This window comes from Hyperoodon ampullatus (assembly GCF_949752795.1).
Source record: "Hyperoodon ampullatus genome assembly, chromosome: 9".
NCBI classification, from domain to species: domain Eukaryota; kingdom Metazoa; phylum Chordata; class Mammalia; order Artiodactyla; family Ziphiidae; genus Hyperoodon; species Hyperoodon ampullatus.
The window spans coordinates 13,244,321-13,264,067 of record NC_136922.1 but is presented as its reverse complement, the minus strand read 5'-3'; the positions used below and the strand labels follow the sequence as shown (position 1 = coordinate 13,264,067).

Genomic DNA, 19,747 nt, shown 5'->3' with positions numbered 1-19,747 from the left:
ATCCTCTGGTAACAGTTAACATTATTTAAGAAATTTTTTTTTTTTTTTTGCGGTACGCGGGCCTCTCACCGCTGTGGCCTCTCCCGTTGCGGAGCACAGGCTCCAGACGCGCAGGCTCAGCGGCCATGGCTCACGGGCCTAGCGGCTCCGCGGCACGTGGGATCTTCCCGGACCGGGGCACGAACCCGTGTTCCCTGCATCGGCAGGCGGACTCTCAACCACTGCGCCACCAGGGAAGCCCATAAGAAAATTATTTTTAATTACGCAGGTAATACCTATAAAAAATCCAAGTGCAGGTAATGGTAAAATCCCCCCGACTGCCATTCCTCATTCCACGTCCCATCTCCAGAATTGAGGAAGATCTTTTTTTTTTTTTTTTGGCTGCATTGGGTCTTCATTGCTGCGCGCGGGCTTTCTCTAGTTGCGGCGAGCGGGGGCTACTCTTTGTTGAGGTGCGCAGGCTTCTCCTTGCGTTGGCTTCACTTGTTAAGGAGCACGGGCTCTAGGTGCACAAGCTTCAGTAGTTGTGGCTCGCGGGCTCTAGAGTGCAGGGCTCAGTAGTTGTGGCACATGGGCTTAGTTGCTCCGCGGCATGTGGGATCTTCCTGGACCGGGGCTCGAACGCGTGTCCCCTGCATTAGCAGGCGGATTCTTAAGCACTGCGCCACTGGGGAAGCCCCTCTGTAATGTTTTAAAGATTCATCCATGAGGTAGCACGTATCAGTACTTCATTTTCTTTATGTATGGATAGACCACATTTTGTTTATCCATTCATCAATTAATGGACATATGGGTTGTTTCCACTTCTTGGATATTATGAATAACGCCATTACGAACATTTGTGTACAGGTTTTATGTGAACAGTATAAACATGTTTTCTCTTGGGTTTATAACGAGGAGTGGAATTGTTGGGTCATATGGTAACTCTTGGTTTAACTTTCTGAAGGACTGCCAGATTGTTTTCCAAAGCAAAGGTACCATTTTACATTCTCACCAGCCATGCACAAAGGTTCCAAATTCTCCGTATCCTTGCTAACACTTGTTTTTATGATTATAGCCATCCTGGTGGCTATAAAGTAGTATTTCATTGTTGTTTCTATTTGCATTTCCCTAATGACAAATAATGGTGAGCATCTTTTCATGTGCTTATTGGCCATTTATATTTCTTCTTTCAAAAAATGTCTATTTAAATCGTTGGCCCAATTTTAAATTGGGTTGTTGTTTTTTTTTAATTGCCAAGTTGTAAGAGTTGTTTATATATTCTGGATGCTAGTCCCTTACCAGTTACATGATTTGCAAATATTTACTCCCATTCTGTGGATTGTCCTTTTGTTTTCTTGATAGTATTCTTTGATGCACAAAAGTTTTTAATTCTTTTTTTTGGGGGGGGGTTCCCAGTGCAAATAAAAGTTTTATTTATACTATACTGTAGTCTATTAAGTATGCAACAGCATTATGTCTAAACAAATGTGTATACCTTAATTAAAAAATGCTTGATTGGGCTTCCCAAAAAAAAAAAAAAAAGATCTTCCTCAATTCTGGAGATGGGACGTGGAATGAGGAATGGCAGTCGGGGGGATTTTACCATTACCTGCACTTGGATTTTTTATAGGTATTACCTGCGTAATTAAAAATAATTTTCTTATGGGCTTCCCTGGTGGCGCAGTGGTTGAGAGTCCGCCTGCCGATGCAGGGGACACGGGTTCGTGCCCCGGTCCGGGAAGATCCCACATGCCGTGGAGTGGCTGGGCCCGTGAGTCATGGCCGCTGAGCCTGTGCGTCCGGAGCCTGTGCTCCGCAACGGGAGAGGCCACAGCAGTGAGAGGCCTGTGTACGGCAAAAAAAAAAAAAAAAAGCTTTATTGCTAAAAATACAAACCATCATCTGAGCCTTCAGCAAGTCATAATCTTTTTTCTTTTTAATAAATTTATTTATTTATTTTTGGCTGCATTAGGTCTTTGTTCCTGCAGGCGGGCTTTCATTAGTTGCCTCTAACGGGGGCTACTCTTTGCTGTGGTGCACGGGCTTCTCATTGCGGTGGCTTCTCTTGTTGCGGAGCACGGGCTCCAGGCGTGTGGACTTCAGTAGTTGTGGCACGTGGGCTCAGTAGTTGTGGCACATGGGCTCTACAGTGCAGGCTCAGTAGTTGTGACGCATGGGCTTAGTTGCTCTGCGACATGTGGGATCTTCCCAGACTAGGGCTCGAACCCGTGTCCCCTGCATTGGCAGGCGCATTCTTAACCACTGCGCCACCAGGGAAGCCCCAATCTTTTTTCTAGTAGAAGATTCTGCATCAGTGTTGATGGCTGCTGACTGTTCAGGGTGGTGGCTGCTGAAGGTTGGGAAGTCTACGGCAATTTCTTTTTTGTTTTTTTAGATGTTGGGGGTGGGAGTTTATTAATTAATTTATTTATTTTTGCTGTGTTGGGTCTTCGTTTCTGTGCGAGGGCTTTCTCTAGTTGTGGCAAGCGGGGGCCACTCTTCATCATGGCGCGCGGGCCTCTCACTATCACGGCCTCTCTTGTTGCCGAGCACAGGCTCAGTAGTTGTGGCTCACGGGCCTAGTTGCTCTGCAGCATGTGGGATCTTCCCAGATCAGGGCTCGAACCCGTGTCCCCTGCATTAGCAGGCAGATTCTCAACCACTGCGCCACCAGGGAAGCCCACGGCAATTTCTTAAAATAAGACAACAATGAGGTTTGCCACAACGATTGACTCTTCCTTTCACAAATGATTTCTCTGTAGCATGCATTTTACCCATAGTGGAACTTTTTTCAGAATTGGAGTTGGTCCTTTCAAATCCTGCTGCTGCTTTATCAACTAAGTTTATGCCATATTCTAAATCCTTTGTTGTCATTTCAACAATCTTATACAGCATCTTCACCAGGAGTAGATTCCATCTCAAGGAACCACTTTCTTTCCTCATGCATAAGAAGCAACTCCTCATCCGTGAAAGTCTTCTCATGAGATGGCAGCCATTCAGTCACATCTTCAGGCTCCACTTCTAACTCTCGTTCTCCTGCTGTTTCTACCACACCTGCAGTTGCTTCTTCCATTGAAATCTTGAACCCCTCAAAGTCATTCATAAAGGTTGGAGTCCATTTCTTCGAAACTCCTGTTAATGTTGATATTTTGACCTCTTCCCCTGGAAAATCATGAATGTTCTTAATGGCATTTAGAATGGTGAGTCCTTTGCAGAGGTTTACAATTTATTTTGTCGAGATCCATTGGAGGAATCACTATCTATGGCAGCTATAGTCTTATGAAATGTTTTTCTTTTTTTTAAACATCTTTATTGGAGAATAATTGCTTTACAATGTTGTGTTAGTTTCTGCTGTATAACAAAGTGAATCAGCTGTATGTATACATATATCCTCCTATCCCCTCCTTCTTGTGTCTCCCTCCCACCCCTCTAGGTGGTCACAAAACACCAAGCTGATCTCCCTGTGCTATGTAGCTACTTCCCACTAGCTAGCTGTTTTACATTTGGTAGTGTGTATATGTCAGTGCTACTCTCTCACTTCGTCCCAGCTTACCCTTCCCCCTCCCCGTGTCCTCAGGTACATTCTCTACGTCTGCGTCTTTATTCCTGTCCTGCCCCTAGGTTCATCAGAACCATTTTTTTTTTTTTAAGATTCCATATATATGTGTTAGCATACGGTATTAGTTTTTTTCTTTCTGACTTAGTTCACTCTGTATGACAGACTCTAGGTCTATCCACCTCACTGCAAATAACCCAATTTCATTTCTTTTTATGGCTGAGTAATATTCCATCGTATATATGTGCCACATCTTCTTTATCCATTCATCCGTCGATGGACACTTAGGTTGCTTCCATGTCCTGGCTGTTGTAAGTAGAGCTGCAGTGAACATTGTGGTACATGACTCTTTTTGAATTATGGTTTTCTCAGGGTATATGCCCAGTAGTGGGATTGCTGGGTCGTATGGTAGTTCTATTTTTATTTTTTTAAGGAACCTCCATACTGTTCTCTACAGTGGCTGTATCAATTTACATTCCCACCAAAAGTGCAAGAGGGTTCCCTTTTCTCTACACCCTCTCCAGCTTTTTTTTTTTTAATTTGTTTAAAAATTTTTTCTTTGAATTTTATTTTTTTTATACAGCAGGTTCTTATTAGTTATCCATTTTATACATATTAGTGTATACATGTCAATCCCAATCGCCCAATTCATCCCCCCTCAGCCGCTTTCCTCCCTTGCTGTCCATGTTTGTTCTCTACATCTGTGTCTCAATTTCTGCCCTGCAAACCGGTTCATCTGTACCATTTTTCCAGCTTCCACATATATGCGTTAATATGCTATATTTGTTTTTCTCTTTCTGATTTACTTCACTCTATATGACAGTCTCTAGATCCATCCATGTCTCAACAAATGACCCAGTTTCGTTCCTTTTTATGCCTGAGTAATAATTCCATTGTATATATGTACCACATCTTTATCCATTCTTCTGTCGATGGGCATTTAGGATGCTTCCATAACCTGGCTATTGTAAATACTGCTGCAGTGAACCTTGGGGTGCATGTGTCTTTTTGAATTATGGTTTTCTCTGGGTATATGCCCAGCAGTGGGATTGCTGGATCACATGGTAATCCTATTTTTATTTTTTTTAAGGAGCCTCCATACTGTTCTCCGTAGTGGCTGTACCAATTTACATTCCCACCAACAGTGTAGGAGGGTTCCCTTTTCTCCACACCCTCTCCAGCATTTGTTGTTTGTAGATTTTTGATGATGGCCATTCTGACCAGCATGAGGTGATACCTCATTGTAGGTTTGTTTTTTTGGGTTTTTTTTTGCGGTACGCGGGCCTTTCACTGTTGTGGCCTCTCCCATTGCGGAGCACAGGGTCCAGATGTGCAGGCTCAGCGGCCATGGTTCACGGGCCCAGCCGCTCTGCGGCATGTGGGATCTTCCCAGACCGGGGCACGAACCCGCGTCCCCTGCATCGGCAGGCGGACTCTCAGCCACTGTGCCACCAGGGAAGCCCCTCATTGTGATTTTGATTTGCATTTCTCTAATGATTAGTGATGTTGAGCATCCTTTCATCTGTTTGTTGGCAATCTGTATATCTTCTTTGGAGAAATGTCTGTTTAGGTCTTCTGCCCATTTTGGGATTGGGTTGTTTGTTTTTTTGATATTGAGCTGCATGAGCTGTTTGTATATTTTGGAGATTAATCCTTTGTCAGTTGCCCCGTTTGCAAATCTTTTCTCCCATTCTGATGGTTGTCTTTTCGTCTTGTTTATGGCTTCCTTTGCTGTGAAAAAATATGGAATGCTTCACGAATTTGTGTGTCATCCTTGCGCAGGGGCCATGCTAATCTTCTCTGTATCATTCCAATTTTAGTATGTGTGCTGCTGAAGCGAGCACAAAAGTTTTTAATTCTTACATTCAATGCATCTATTTATTCTTCTGTTTTTTGTGCTTTTGGTGTCATACTTAAGAAACTCTAACCTAATCCAAAATCAAGGTTTACACCTATATTTCCTTTTAAAAGTTTTATACTTTCAGCCTTTATGTTTAGATGTTTGATCCAGTTTGAATTAATATTTTGTATATGGTGTGAGACAGGAGTCCAACTTTATTCTTTTGCATGTGGACATCCAGTTTTGAGCACCATCTTTTGAAGAGACTGTCTTTCCCCATTGAATGGCCTTGTCACTCTTGTCAAAAATCAGTTGACTGTAATGTGAGGGTTTATTTCTGCACTCTAATTCTATTGCATTGATCTATATGTCTATCTTTATGCCAGCTCCCCACTTTGTAGTAAGTTTTGAAATTTATGTGTGAGCCTTGCAAATTTGTTCTACTTTTTTAAAGATTGTTTTGCCTATTCAGGGTCCCTTGACATTTCCATATGAATTTTAGGGTCAGCTTGTCGATTTCTGCAAAAAAAGGCAGTTGGAATTTTGATAGGGATTGTATGACTCTGTAGATCAATTTGAGGAATATTGCCATCTTAACAATAGTAAATCTTCCAATCCATGAATGCAGGATGTCTTTCCAATTATTTGGGTCTTTAACTTTTTTCAACAGTGTTTTGTAGTTTTCAGTGTACAAGTCTCTCACCTTGGTTGAATTTATTCCTAAATATTTTATTGTTTTTGATGCTATTCTAAGTGGAGTTGTTTAGCCCTGGAATCTTGAGAAAATTTCTTAAACTTTAAAAGCTTCAGTTTCTATGCATGTAAAATGGAAATATTGAGTACCTACCTTCTCCAGTTGTTTTGAGGCTTAAATGAGTTAATTCATATAAGGGGCGTAAATAAGCTAGATGGTTCAAGCTAAATGTTAGATATTAGACTGTGAACTCTCTAAGGGAAGGAATTTTGCCTTACATATTTTTGTGACATACTTTTTCTTCCCCCTGCTCAGGTAACACCTAGCTCAGTACCTGTTCTTACTGAAGGAATATAGAAAGGTGGAAAAATTGGACTATATCACATAAATTTCAGTTCCTAAGTTTGAACGTTAATGTTGGTTAGGAGTTGGGGACACTAATTCCTCCTTATACGCACATATTTTGATATGGCTTGTTTTCTTACACATATAAATAAACCTTGCACAATAATTTTCTCACCTCTTAAGATAGTGAATTTTCTTTTTACGATGGTTGAGTGGGCCTTGACTTCTTTGGTGAACCCAGAGTTCTTTATGTGCCAAAATTGTAAATAAAATTAAACGGTCTTAATTTAGGACATTGTAAGCCATAATTTTAGAGAACCGAGTAGTTTCAGTTGTATATTAATATCTAGTACAAAAAACTATCTTTAGGTTAGCATTATAAAAATACTTCCTTTTTCTGATTACTATTCTCTGATATAATTTCTAAAATTCATATATTATACCAGTAAAATATACAAGTGATAATTATTTTGTAAGTATAAAATAGAGAACGTTTTAAAACTTGACTTCATGGTGAATAGAGCATTGGATCTCACCCTGAGTGTAACAGCTCAGTTATCTAAGAACTTGTGTTACTACTTCTGTCTCCCCAACAGAGCGAGGGTTAAGAGTGCCTTTGTTCTGTTTAGTGGCTAGATTAACTATTAATGATACTCTGCTGTGGTGAGAAACCTGTAGACAGTTTTCAGGGATTAATTTCATTACATTTCATTGCTAATAGAAGGCATTGATGGTGAGGCTAATAGAAGTAGGAATTTATTTAAACATTCATATTTTCACACTTTCATGCAGTTTGTATTTGTTTCTGAAATTCCTCAACATAAAAATAACGAAGAAATGGTAACAAGTACTGTGTGATGAACTTAAAGTTTTATGGCGCTGCATACAGTGTTAGGATGGATGATCTGGGGTCTTGGCTTGGTGCAGACACAACCCTAGCATTGGTCTCTTTTCTCTGCCTTCTTGCTTGGTGGTTTCCAGCGGGTGGGTGAGAAGGGGAATCCCAATTTTAGGGGATTGACCAGTTTCCTTACTAGGATTTGGAAATCAATAACAAGTCTTTCCTTTTAAACTAGCATTTCTTTTGGGTTATAAGTTGCGCTCAGAATAATAATTTTAAAACTGACAGAGGAAAACATTTTCTTTAGGAAGTGAAGAGTCTTGTAAGTGGCAGCATTATTAGCTACCTTGAAAGTTTTAAGCCGGAAACCTAACGAGCCTGAGACCACCTTCTTCTCCTCCTCCTCCAATCCCCCACCAATTCCCCCCCCACTCCAGCCTGCCCCATTGTAGAGTTTGGAGCGTACATACTGTTGTTGGTTGGCATTGTGCTATATTCAGGAACATAAAGTAATACTGTTTTGGAATTATAGCAGGAGGAAATTTGATACCAGAAAAAGACTGCTTTTAAGGAAGGCGGGTGAAATTGAGACTTTATTTTGAAAAATAAAATCAGATTTTAGAAGTAAGCTTATTTTATTTAACAAAAGTTCAAGCTGTAGTTGAAAAATATGTACTGAGTTTACTGAGTTTTAGAAGGAAGAATGTATCAAGTGCTGATTGTTTCTGACATACATATTCGTATTAAGTTTTATATACAGTTGATCCCTGTGGGTTCTGAATCTGTGGATACTGAGGGCTGCCTGTACTACCTCAGTTATATAAGGGACTTGAGCATTTGTGGATTTTGTTATCAGCAGGGTGTAGGGTGTAGGGGGTGGGGTGGGAGTCCTGGAACCAATCAACCCCCCCACCCCATGAATACCAGGGGGTGACTGTAATAATATGACTGGATATCTTTTAAGTAGTAATGCAATGGTAATGTTGGATATTTTTGCAGACTACTTAAGAGTATTATTATTTTCTCCCATTAGTCTCTCATAATCAAATAATTATCATTCCTGAGACACTTAGCATATTATTGTCCTTGTTGATTACTCTTAACAATTACTAACCGTCTTAACTCCTTTCTATATTGTCATTTGTCAGTGGGTTTGCCTGGGATTCTAACATTTCTTTAGTATTGTCCGTCAGCTTTGTCTAAAGTTCGATCCTTTGTTGCAGATTTTCAGTGTTCACTTTGCTCTGGACTTGCATTTTGTTTGAATTGTTGGGCTGTATGACCATCAGTGAGAGACTGAGCAGAGAAGGCATTTGATGGGTGGGGGTAGAGGCTGATGAAAATCAGGGACAGTTGTTTGAATGGTCAGTTTATCAATGGTCACTTTTTTGCCCAATTTTTGCTTTTCTGTGCATTCTCATCACAAAGAAAACTTGAATAACGAATGCTGGGATAACAGGGACTCCTTTTTAGGCTAGACTGATCTTCAGGATGTTAGGAGCAGTTAATCATTGATCTTCCTAGATGTCTCAGAGAGCTTGCTTTACTCTTATCCCTTTATGAAGAGTCTCTTTTGTGTCAGTCTCTTGAATTTTGAGTCAGGACCTCAATACTTGGTCCCAGATGGTAATATTGACACCTGAGCAGGAAAAGTGTCTGCAGGCCATCTTGCGAGCTTAAACAGGAGCCCCTTAAAGATACTCGCTTAAGATGAGAGAGGGCCATAAGTATGCATTCCAAGGCAGTAGAATCTGTGAACGTGTGAAGTAAAGAGAAGTAGTTACTAGTTGGTAGCAAAGGGAGAAATGGAATTAGGGTCAGAGGTTTTGACCGCCAGGATGGGGAAAGGTTAAGGTGGAGAACAGTCCCTCGGAGCACTTGGTATTGTAACTGGGTTTCAAGAGCTGCCCCGTCTTCTGAACAGGATTCTGGTTCTGAGGCATTTTTTTCCCTCCTCTTAACTTCTAGATGTATTCTTGCTGTATTATCCTGCCACCTGAAGTAACCTGAGCACATACCTGTTTCTTGTAGCTTGAAATGGCTCCAAATTTGCCAAGTGAGGGGAAATTTAGTAAATCTGTTAGAATAACACCAATGTTTAAAGGATGTAGGTCTACGAGTTTAGGTAGAACTGTTTGCCCAATTATGATGTCTTATTTAATTTCCATGTCATAAAAATAAGTGTCCTTTGTGAGCTCATGCTCAGTGTTTAGCGATCTTAAAGGATCCTCTTTAAGGAGGATCCTCTCCATGGGAGCCCTGTGTTACGCTTATGCTGCTATTGCTCTTAGGATTCTAGGTGGATTCAGGACTGCCCAGTTTCTCTTCTAGGGTCTGAGTCTTTGAAGCACCTGCTTTACTGGACTATGTTTTGGTAGTAGTTATTGTTCACCTCTATTCCTTGTCAGGGTTCTTAGCGATTGGTTCAACTGTGGACCCTAAGTGTTCCAGGAGTCTTCAAACTCATGTTATTGAGTAGAAAATGAAGTATTAGAGATATAGGTACTACTTGCTTATTTATTTGTGAAATAAGGAAATGTGAGTTTAACTGGAAAACCGTAATTCATAAAGGAAAAGACTGGTGGGATTAATTGCAGAAAAACAAAGTATAGGGTCCTGGATACTGTGAAATATCCAGTATAGATATAGAAAAACAACTAATTTGGGGGACGTATTTGCAGTGTGTGTAAGAGAGCATCCTACGTGTGGTCATGGTAGTAGACGACTCAGATGATCAGAGGTTCAGGACACTATCAGGGAGCCCAAGGCCCTTAACCAAGGGTGTTTGGAATCATACTGACATGAACCTCAAAGCCCCCCACCCCAGGACTGTGGCATTTATCGTGGTAGAATGAACATGGGGAGTAATCAGACCCATGGCTGGTATTGATAAGGATTAGGTAGGAGTGTAGAGGGAATGCATGGCCCTCAGTGGATACAATGTTAATGTGGTATTTGTGAACATTCCTGAACCTTTCAGTCCTTCTGGAGCTATAAACAGATCTGAAGGTTTGAAGAAGATGTGAAAATCATGTTGGAAACCTTTCCATGAATTATTTGAAACCTTTTTTGGTTTGTAGCTTCCAAAGTCACCAGCCAGAAAGTGGTTTAGAGCTTTAATTTTTCTTTCTAATATATGTAAGATGGACATATACTTCATTAGAGCTATGCAGTTTAATCTTGGGGACTTTCAGCTTAAGTGCACAGATAGAGATACCCTGAAGTGTGAACTTTCTGTCTTTTTGGAATGAAAAATTGCCACAGTGAAGAATTCAAGTGTCACCTCATTCCTGAAGTGGCTAGTTGATAAACCGAGAATAATTCCTCTAGAAAGGAAGGCTGAGACACAGGTAAAAGTTTAATTTCCACATATAATAATATCAATACTACGGTGATAAACAGGTGAATGTTAAGGTTGGTAGTAAGAAGGAGAAGGTGGATTAAAACTATAGAAAAGCTCTTTAAAATGGGACAGACCTAGTATACCTCATTAGGTCATTCAACAAATATTTATTTAGGATCCCATCCTTTGCTAGGCAGTGAGGGCTTATTACTACGTGCCAAGCACAACACTACGTGCCTTTCATGGGTTATGTTATTAAATCCTTACAACAGCCCTTCATGTAGAATTATTATCCCCATTTTATAGGAGAGGAGATAGAGGCTTAGAGAGTTTATTTCCTCAAGGTCATATGGCTGTTAAAAATGATGGAGAAGCCTGCTTTCAAATCCTAGGCTGCTTGGCAGCGGATCCTGGAGCCTGAGTTCTTAAATGCCATGCTCTTTTTATTTTATTTATTTATTTATTATTTTTTTTGCGGTACGCGGGCCTCTCACTGTTGTGGCCTCTCCTGCTGCGGAGCACAGGCTCCGGATGCGCAGGCTCAGTGGCCATGGCTCACGGGCCCAGCCGCTCCGCGGCATGTGGGATCTTCCCAGACCGGGGCACGAACCCGTGTCCCCTGCATCGGCAGGCGGACTCTCAACCACTGCGCCACCAGGGAAGCCCCCTACCATGCTCTTTTTAAACGGGGCGTTACTGAGCATTCACTAAGGCACCAGGTGCCAGGCTCTGTAATCCACGTAAGACTCCTCAAGGTAAGTTTCATTATCATCACCACTGTGCTGTGTGCTCTCCCCAGTGGTAGTTTGGCTGTAGCCTGTGGTAGAGTCTGTGCTCTCATTAGATATTCATGCCAGCTTTAGAATGTCCATTGGATGAAGTTGTTAGCTTAAAAAATTTGGAAAAACTCTTATCTTAACAACACTGAGAGGATATTTCTGTACAGGCCCATTGTATTTTATGCCACTAATTATTTTCCTTTTTCCTTTACATTTCATATTCCTTGGATTTCTAGAATCAAGATTCTTAAAAATTAAAATTTGTTTTACCCTTAAAAAAAAAACCCCAAACTATTGAGGTCTACTTTGAAATCCTGAGACTGCCTGTAGATTTAGTGGGATTGTGTTTTATTTTTGGTATGTGAATTTTTAAGATTTTGAATAGGAAAACACATTTACAAATAGGAAAACAGCTTTATATGTGAAATAGTCTAGATAATAGGACCATATCAGTTTTAGTCATGTAAAATTATGTGCTTTATATTAATGGTTAATATTTTACAGGAAATGTGTTAGGTTATTTTTCCTTCTCTTTTTCCTCTTTTATTTTTACCTCACCTTCCCTTTTTGTCTATAATCTTTTTTTTTCCGAATCAGTATCAGCAATGATCTTTTAATTAAATTGAATTGGCGCTTACATTTCTGTTGTAGATAGCGTTGTCAGTCCTCTCCTAAAAGGACAAGTATATTATCTGCTTGGTAACTGGGTGTTGCTGTTCACTTGCGGTGTACTGCGAAGGAGGGGGGAAAATTAAGGTGTAAAACAGAAGTGTTTTTCTAAAGGAGTTCGGGCGTAGATATAAATGTATCTTTAAAGACAATCCATAAATTGTGGCAGATTAAACTATTTTTAGTCTGAGAATTGGGATTCTGGTTTAATATTTCATTCTTAAGTGATAAAAATGATTCACTGAGCCATATTTTTCAGGGCTGGTGAAATAGAAGTAGCCAAGGGTTGTCTATCTGTTTATTACAGTCTGTAACTTTATTACCCAGACTTCTCAAATTATCTGGTATGTTCAATCCAGTTGTTAGCATTTTTGGTTTGTATTTTAATTTGCTGCATTTAAAAATCTTCCTGTAGAGCCATGCTAGTTCTACCTTAAAAAAAGAAAACACCCCTCTGCTCGAAAGAAATGGTACTTCCTGCTTTCATAAACAGTCATGTGCATAGTTTAGCAAGGCCTGATGCCTCTGGAGCTTTTTCCCTTTAGAGCACCATTGAATCCCAGTCCTAACAGAAGTACTGCGAATCTTGTGGCCTCATTTTGAACAAAAGGGATTAGAGAAGAAAAATCTCTTGATATAAGGCTTGAAAGCAAGGGCAGGCAATCTTGGTTGTGAATATTTTCTGATTTTTCCAGAAATCAAGCAGAAGATTGAGCTGCTGATGTCAGTTAACTCTGAGAAGTCGTCCTCTTCAGAAAGGTACAGCTACATCTCTTGCATGAACAATTAATGGTGTAGCATTGCTAAGAAACAAATCAGGGTGTATTTTTTTCTTGTCAAGTTTGCTATATAACGTATCGTATTGCATGCTGGTCATTGTGCTGTTTTGAAGACGTGTATTTCGGTAAGCTGTTCTGCTTTTACAAAGGGTAATTGATTTAAAAAAAAATAGTGAAGCCTAATCAGCTGCAGCATGCACACCATAACACAGCAGACTGGTGGTTCGTGTGTGACAGCTGTTGAAGGCTTTAAAAAATAATATACTTAGCTAAAAAATAAACAGAAATCTTGCATTCTTTAAGAAATACTAGTACTAGGTTTGCTTCCTGTATTTTGAGGTTGTTGCTACACAAAATTACCAATATTGTTTGTAAGATCTAGGTTAAAAATACCTAGCTTTTGGTTGTATTAAATATTTTCTTATGTGGAAAGGGAGTGCCATTTGTAAATAGCTTAGGAATTGCAAACCCACATATTAGTCACATTCTGAAAGAGAGATATGATGCTTCTTCAAGTCTGTGCTAGGAAATGGAACAGTCACTGCATGCAGTAATGGTTCATGCCTGCAGGTAAGGACAAAATGACTCAGAAGTATTTTTAAAGCAATTATTTTTATCTGTCAATCGAATGATTATACCTGTAAGGAGATATTTTCATAATATGCCTATTTTACTTAATAAATAGAATTAAGATATGTTTCTCTCAAGTCAGAAATGGGTCTATAGTTGCCTATTTTGATATGTAAATGTATGTTCACTTCTGTTTACCAAAATTGTTTCTACTACATAATATTTTAAATTGAGGTTCTTGGGCATACAGTTGATGCTTACCTTTCTGTTGGTTACCTAATAGTTTATACGTAATGCTGGTATTTTGTATTAAGGTGTGTTGATTTATCTTTTCCCTGGTTAGTCTTCAGGGTTGTCTTTTTGTTCATAGATTTAATATTTAGGAAAATATTATGGAGAAATACTTCGGTAGTTAAAGAATGATATAGGAAAAACCCTGGAAAGAAAATAGGAGGTGAAGAACCCAGCATGGTAAAATGAATTTAATTATAGTACACTAGTGTATGGAGAACATGATGTGATGGCAAAATGATGACATTAAATCAATTTATTAGTATAATTGGGTGAAAGGCTCCTGGCTTTAATTTAGGGAATTATGAATAAGGAAGGTGTTACTGCTTTCTTTAGAGGTTGAACATAGAAAAATTTAGACACATTTGTGTTTATTTTTATGTAGCTTCTAACTTCTGGTTTGTGGCTAGCCATCCCATTTTAAGCATTCTCTTTGCTGAGATGAAAAACAATCTTCAGCCTTGTGAATATTCTGCCAGTAAAATGGTGGTGATGGGAAGGGGAGAGGATGGTGGTGTAAATAGTGAATGTACCGGGTACCAACTGTAATATTAGAGTTTTGTTACTAGGAAGAGCATTCTTAATGGCATGACAACAATAATTACCTTGGCTTTTTGAGTAGCATGTGTTCTCTATTGAGAAATTGAAGGTTAAACAGAATGGGTGAATATTACTGAGAAACAAGTTAGGAATGGGTGAGGTTTTTATAGTTAAAAATACACTCTTATAAGGAAAGATTCTAAAATAATTGGTGATTACATATATTTATTTAAAAATTATTATTATTGTTTCACCTAAGCTCCTGTGGTTAAATTTGATGGAAAGGGAGGATGAATGCAGACGTGATTATTTAAAGTTTAGAAATCTGCCACTGTGCTTATGACAACTCTATACACATTTTACCAGAGCTTGCTTGCTTTGTTTGTTACTCTTTTGGGGGGGTGCTTACACATATATTTGGTAATTGTGATATGCTGACTTAATGGGTATAAATGTAGTTTATGGCTAAGCCAACACTTTGCCAACATAGAAGTTGTTTTATTAATGTAGAAATATTAAAAATAGAAATTACTCTTTTTTCCCCCCTCCTTTAAATAAATTATACAATCATGGTCATCATTTGTCTTTTTAGTTTATTTGGAAGAACTTGAAAAACAAGAATCTGAAGTTTAAAAAAAAATTCATGGCTTAGGAAGACTATACTTGGCCTAGCAATTTAATAGTTTATAGTATCATGTAGCATTACCACCACATTCTGCAATTCCTTGTTCTCTAATCACCTAAATTTTTTAAGTCTTTGACTGTTTTATTTTAAATAGTTATTTGAAGCATGGCATGAGTCTTAAAGATATTTGGCATTTACCTATAGTCAGTATTCCCGTGTATTTATTGGTAAAAAAGGATGAAGAGACCCTGTTTTTCTTTAAAGAGGGGAGAAGCTACTTGTGGGAAGCCAAGTTATCATTTGTCACGATTGATTTTTGTTCACTGTCCGCAGTACAGCATGATCTTATGTATGTATGTATGTATGGCTGTGTCGGGTCTTCATTGCTGTGCGCGGGCTTTCTCTAGTTGCTTTGAGCGGGGGCTACTCTTCATTGCGGTGCGCGGGCTTCTCATTGCGGTGGCTTCTCTTGTTGCAGAGCACGGGCTCCAGGCGCGCCGGCTTCAGTAGTTGTGGCTCGCAGGCTCTAGAGCGCAGGCTCAGTAGTTGTGGCGCACGGGCTTAGTTGCTCCGCGGCATGTGGGATCTTCCCGGACCAGGGCTCGAACCCGTGTCCCCTGCATCGGCAGGCGAATGCTTAACCACTGTGCCACCAGGGAAGTCCCCTAGCGTGATCGTTTGATATGATATCTCAGAGAGCCGAGTGGAGGAACGATGTTTTTAAGTACAAAATGTGATAGACATACAAACAGTGATGTGATGTTCATAATAATCTTTCCATCTCATATTTTTCACCCACTTAATGAGAATTGCTAGTCCTAGGACAGCTGGTAGTGGTTGAATTTTTTTTTTCCAGACAATATTGTAAAATGGGAAAAGCAAAACAAAAAATAAACTTTATTTTTGTAGACTCTTAAGGATCATTCATTGAGAATACATACAAATATGATTTAAGTTATATTATAATGGAGTTTTGAAGTTTTTTGTGACCTGAATTAGAAAATATGTTATCTTAACAGATCGCAATACCACCTTGAAATTTAATTTTTTTTTTTTTTTTTTTTTTTTACCTTTAACAGAATGGAGGGGTGTCCATTGAATATCATTTAGCAGGGGACGTGTGGAGCACCTCTTTTCCGAATGGCTGACTCATAGGACAGAACACGGTGGGATAGCAAAAGTTGTCATTTAGTGTTTGGTTTTATATTTTGGAGAGAGAGCAAAACGTCAACTTACCCATTTTTAAAATTAAGGACAGAGAACATTATTGAATGAATAAAAACACAAATGAGCCTGGTTTGTATGTTATTGCCAGTTAAGAGGAAGACATATCTGTTGCAAGAGAGTGCCCTTCTGCAGATTTTAGGAATAGACCCTACAGTGAATATTTTCCTTTTAATTGAGCTGCTGTTGGATAGATGGATTATATTCAGCTTAACCACGGTAGAGACAAGGGTTGAGCATAATTTTAGTTCTTCATCTGCCGCCACTTAATGTAAAAAAAAAAAGCCGTAAAAATTTATTTGACGCAAAAATTAGGTTTTTCAAGTTTTCGTTTCTTCTTGCCTTTTCCTAGCTAGAACACTCCAGGGATGTGGAAATTTATGGGGTTAGAGTAGGTGGGGAAGAGGCGTATAGTAATAATGGTAATAGCTGGGGAAAAGGTAGTAATCCTTTATTAAACGTTTTCAGATACTAGTTCTAAGAGAGGAGAATGCGGGGTGTGCTGTAGGGAGACTCTGATTAAATCATTCCCAGAAAGGTCCTGAGTGAACAGAAAACACTTCACTCTGCCTCAGATTTGTTCAAACTCTATTACTACTTCTTCGGTGAACTCATGAACAAAATCGGACAATACTTAATACAGAAGAGTTGAGCCCAGAGTGCTGAGAGCTATGCTTCCCAGTCCATCTAGGCTGAGTACAGGGAGGAGGGTTGAGGAGGTCCTGAGATAAGGGGCTTGAGAAGCTGAGAATCTGCATTCACACTAAGCATTGCCCACATCTGCTGTTGTAAAATGTGAATGGATGTTGTGATTAATAAGGTTCACAATTAGTCAGAAGTTAATGAAATATCGGTGCCTTTGTAGGATTGCATTTTTCTCAGGGAACGGATACTAAAAGGATCATCTCTTGTTGTGTATGTGTTTTTGACATTTTTCGTGTTAAAAGGGGTCCTTATACTGGAATAGATATGAAGTAGTATCCTATATCTTTAGCATCCCACATAGCTAGCACATAGTTGACTTGACAAGTTGCTAGCTACCTTTTAAAGAAGAGAAGAAGGGAGAGAGAGAAAGGATCCAAAAAAATAATTATGCTGTGGCTTATATTCTACCGATGCTATATAAACAGAATTGGTGAGAAGTGATGGAGATTGGTATGTTGCCCCTCCCCCAGTATAAGGGCATTTGAAATAACATAAAGAACCTGTGCTATTTTTGTGTCTATATTTTAATTCCTTTTCTTAATTTGGAGCCTCTTCAGTGAAAAGGACATATGATAGTAATGCATGGTTGCAGAAAGCAAAAAGAGAAGTCTGGAAGAATCAGGAGAACGGAAGGGAGCGAATAAATAAATAAGGATGGGACCAGATGAAGAGAGAAGAAAGTAAAGGATGTTCAGTGGAAAATGATCCAGAATCAAGGTGTCTTTTATTTGCTCTGATGTTGAGTATGTTTTCCTCCATGTCTCTGTGGTGAATTAAGAGCAGTCCTGGGAGGAGAGCCACATTTTATAACAGATTCTCTCTTCATTGGACCTGTCGCCTTCCCATTCCAACTCAAAGGGTAGGACGGGCAGCTAATGAGAACTATTTTTTCCTTTTCCACCCCTCACTCTGCCACTCTTGGCTTTGTTTCTGTATTTGCAGGATAGAAGTATTTGAGATGTAGTTTTTCTTGAGTGGTGAGATGAGTTGACGGTGGCTGACTGGGTTGTCTTCCATCTATTCAGTTTTTATGCTTTCTTCTGCTTTTATTTAATATTTTGTAATATTTAAATTGTAGATGTATATGGGAAAGTGCATAGATCACAGATCATTATAAAATTGAATTTATTGATTTCTTTTTTCTTGTGTAGTTTATGATTTATGTGTTGTATCTAAGAAATCTTTGCCAAGCCCAGGGTCACTAAGGTTTTTGCTACGCTTACTTCTAGAAGTTTTCAGCTCTTCATATTTAAGTCTGTAATTAATTTTGGGCTTTAGTATTAAGGTAGAAATTGAGATTATTTCTGCACATGACTAGTCAGTTGTTTTATCTGTTTTTGAGTAGTATATATAAACAGAAACCCTCTGTGGAGTCTTTTGGTCCATCTTCTCCTGATGTTACCTATGTGAGATTCATCCGTGGTTTCATGTGTAGCTGTAATTGACTCAGTCTCATTGCTGTACAGTATTCACCATAGGAATATACCTCACAGTAGGCAATCCATTCTCTTGATGAGCATGTGGGATGTTTGCAGGTGGTGGCTTTTAGGAATAGTGCTTCTGCGAGCCTTTGTATACATGTCTTTTGGCGAATGAACCTTTGCATACCATTTCTGTTGCATGTTGTTCCTGGGAGCACCGTTGCTGAGCTTCGGTGGGTATTGCCAGCTTTACAAAGTGAACGTTCCAGTCTGCGCCCTCACCACCTGTGCTCCAGGGCCTTGCCACCTGGTACTGTGTATTCTTTCTCTCTTCCCTCCCCTTTGCTTTTCCCTTCCCGCCTTTCTTCCTTTCTCTTGTAGCCTTCTGGTTGGTGTGCCGGGGTGACCCAGAGTTTGAACCTTTTTGAGGAGCATTAGAAGCAAATAGGGGACCATTTCTGAGTACCATCTCTTATGAAGAAGATCACAATGAGAAGTTTAGACCAAACAGGAACCACAGGGTGTAGTCACCTGAGGTACTGCTCTCCCACAGACTGCTTCTAGTCTAGTCTTTTACCTGGGTCTTAGAGGCCACGGGTGTTAACATCTGTTTTCGGATTTGGTTTCCATCACAAAACCATTTCTTCAGCTGACCCTTATTAGAAACCTCTCAGGTAAAACATGCAAAAGACAGGCTTGGACTGGGAAGCGGGGAAGTGACCAGAGCCCAGCAGTTGTTGGTACTCAGCCACCCCACCCTGAGAACCCCTCCCTGGAGCTCCAGTCCTCTCTCCTTTAAAGCTCTTGATGCAGGTAGGCCACACAGATCTGACGAAGAAATTATGACATTCTGGTATGTTTTGGTCTAGATGCAGTTCCTAAATTATTTTGTTAGTTTGTAAGCTATTTAAACTTTGATTCTGTTTCCGGATGCCTCTTGCAAGGGTTGCCACATTACAGCCAGAGCAAACCTTTCAGAATGCAGATCTGCTCAGGTAGGTAACTCCACTTTACAAACTCTTCTGCTGTCTTCCCATTGTTCTTGGCATAAAGGTAAACTCCACACCTGGGCCGTTGAGCACCTGTACTCTCCAGCCTAGACTCAGACTCCTTGACATTGGTCACGTTCCTCCTGCCTTGCTGTTTTGCTGCTCCCAGCCCTCTCAAGGAAGCCCTGCCTAGGTCAAATTACGCCTGTTACAAGCCGTTACAGAATCACGCATCTCTCCTCTGCAGCATTTGTCACAGCTGCTGTTGGACAGTGGGGAGTATCGGTGACATTTGGTCTTCTTACTGGTTTACTCACTGTTAGCCCCAACTTATGATCTTAAATATAGAAGTGCTCTCAGCACAAAATATTTTTATTTTATGTCATCATTTGCAGCTTATAAATTATGAACTTTGTGGGAAGACTTTTTACGTTATAGGGAGGTATCTATTTCTGTGGTATTGTCATAGATTAACAAATTATAGCCATATATTGTTATAGATAGTCAATTATATATATATGTAATCATATGGTCAAGTATAGTCATAAGCTAAT

The 19,747-nt window shown here is 39.7% G+C and overlaps 1 protein-coding gene across 6 annotated transcripts in view; it reads left to right on the top strand.

Annotated features, from left to right (window-relative positions):
* SRPK2 (SRSF protein kinase 2) overlaps positions 1 to 19,747 on the top strand; it is a gene marked incomplete at its 5' end in the record, with an annotated part of 230,134 nt that overhangs the window by 82,620 nt on the left and 127,767 nt on the right. For 5 of the 6 annotated variants that reach the window (XM_079711982.1, XM_079711986.1, XM_079711981.1 and 2 more), the window contains one exon: positions 12,745 to 12,808. In XM_079711982.1, coding sequence (XP_079568108.1) covers positions 12,745 to 12,808 — 64 coding nt within the window. Of the gene's footprint in view, positions 1 to 12,744; positions 12,809 to 17,447; positions 17,501 to 19,747 lie in introns of those variants that run through there. The other variant, XM_079711984.1, reaches the window with a different exon arrangement.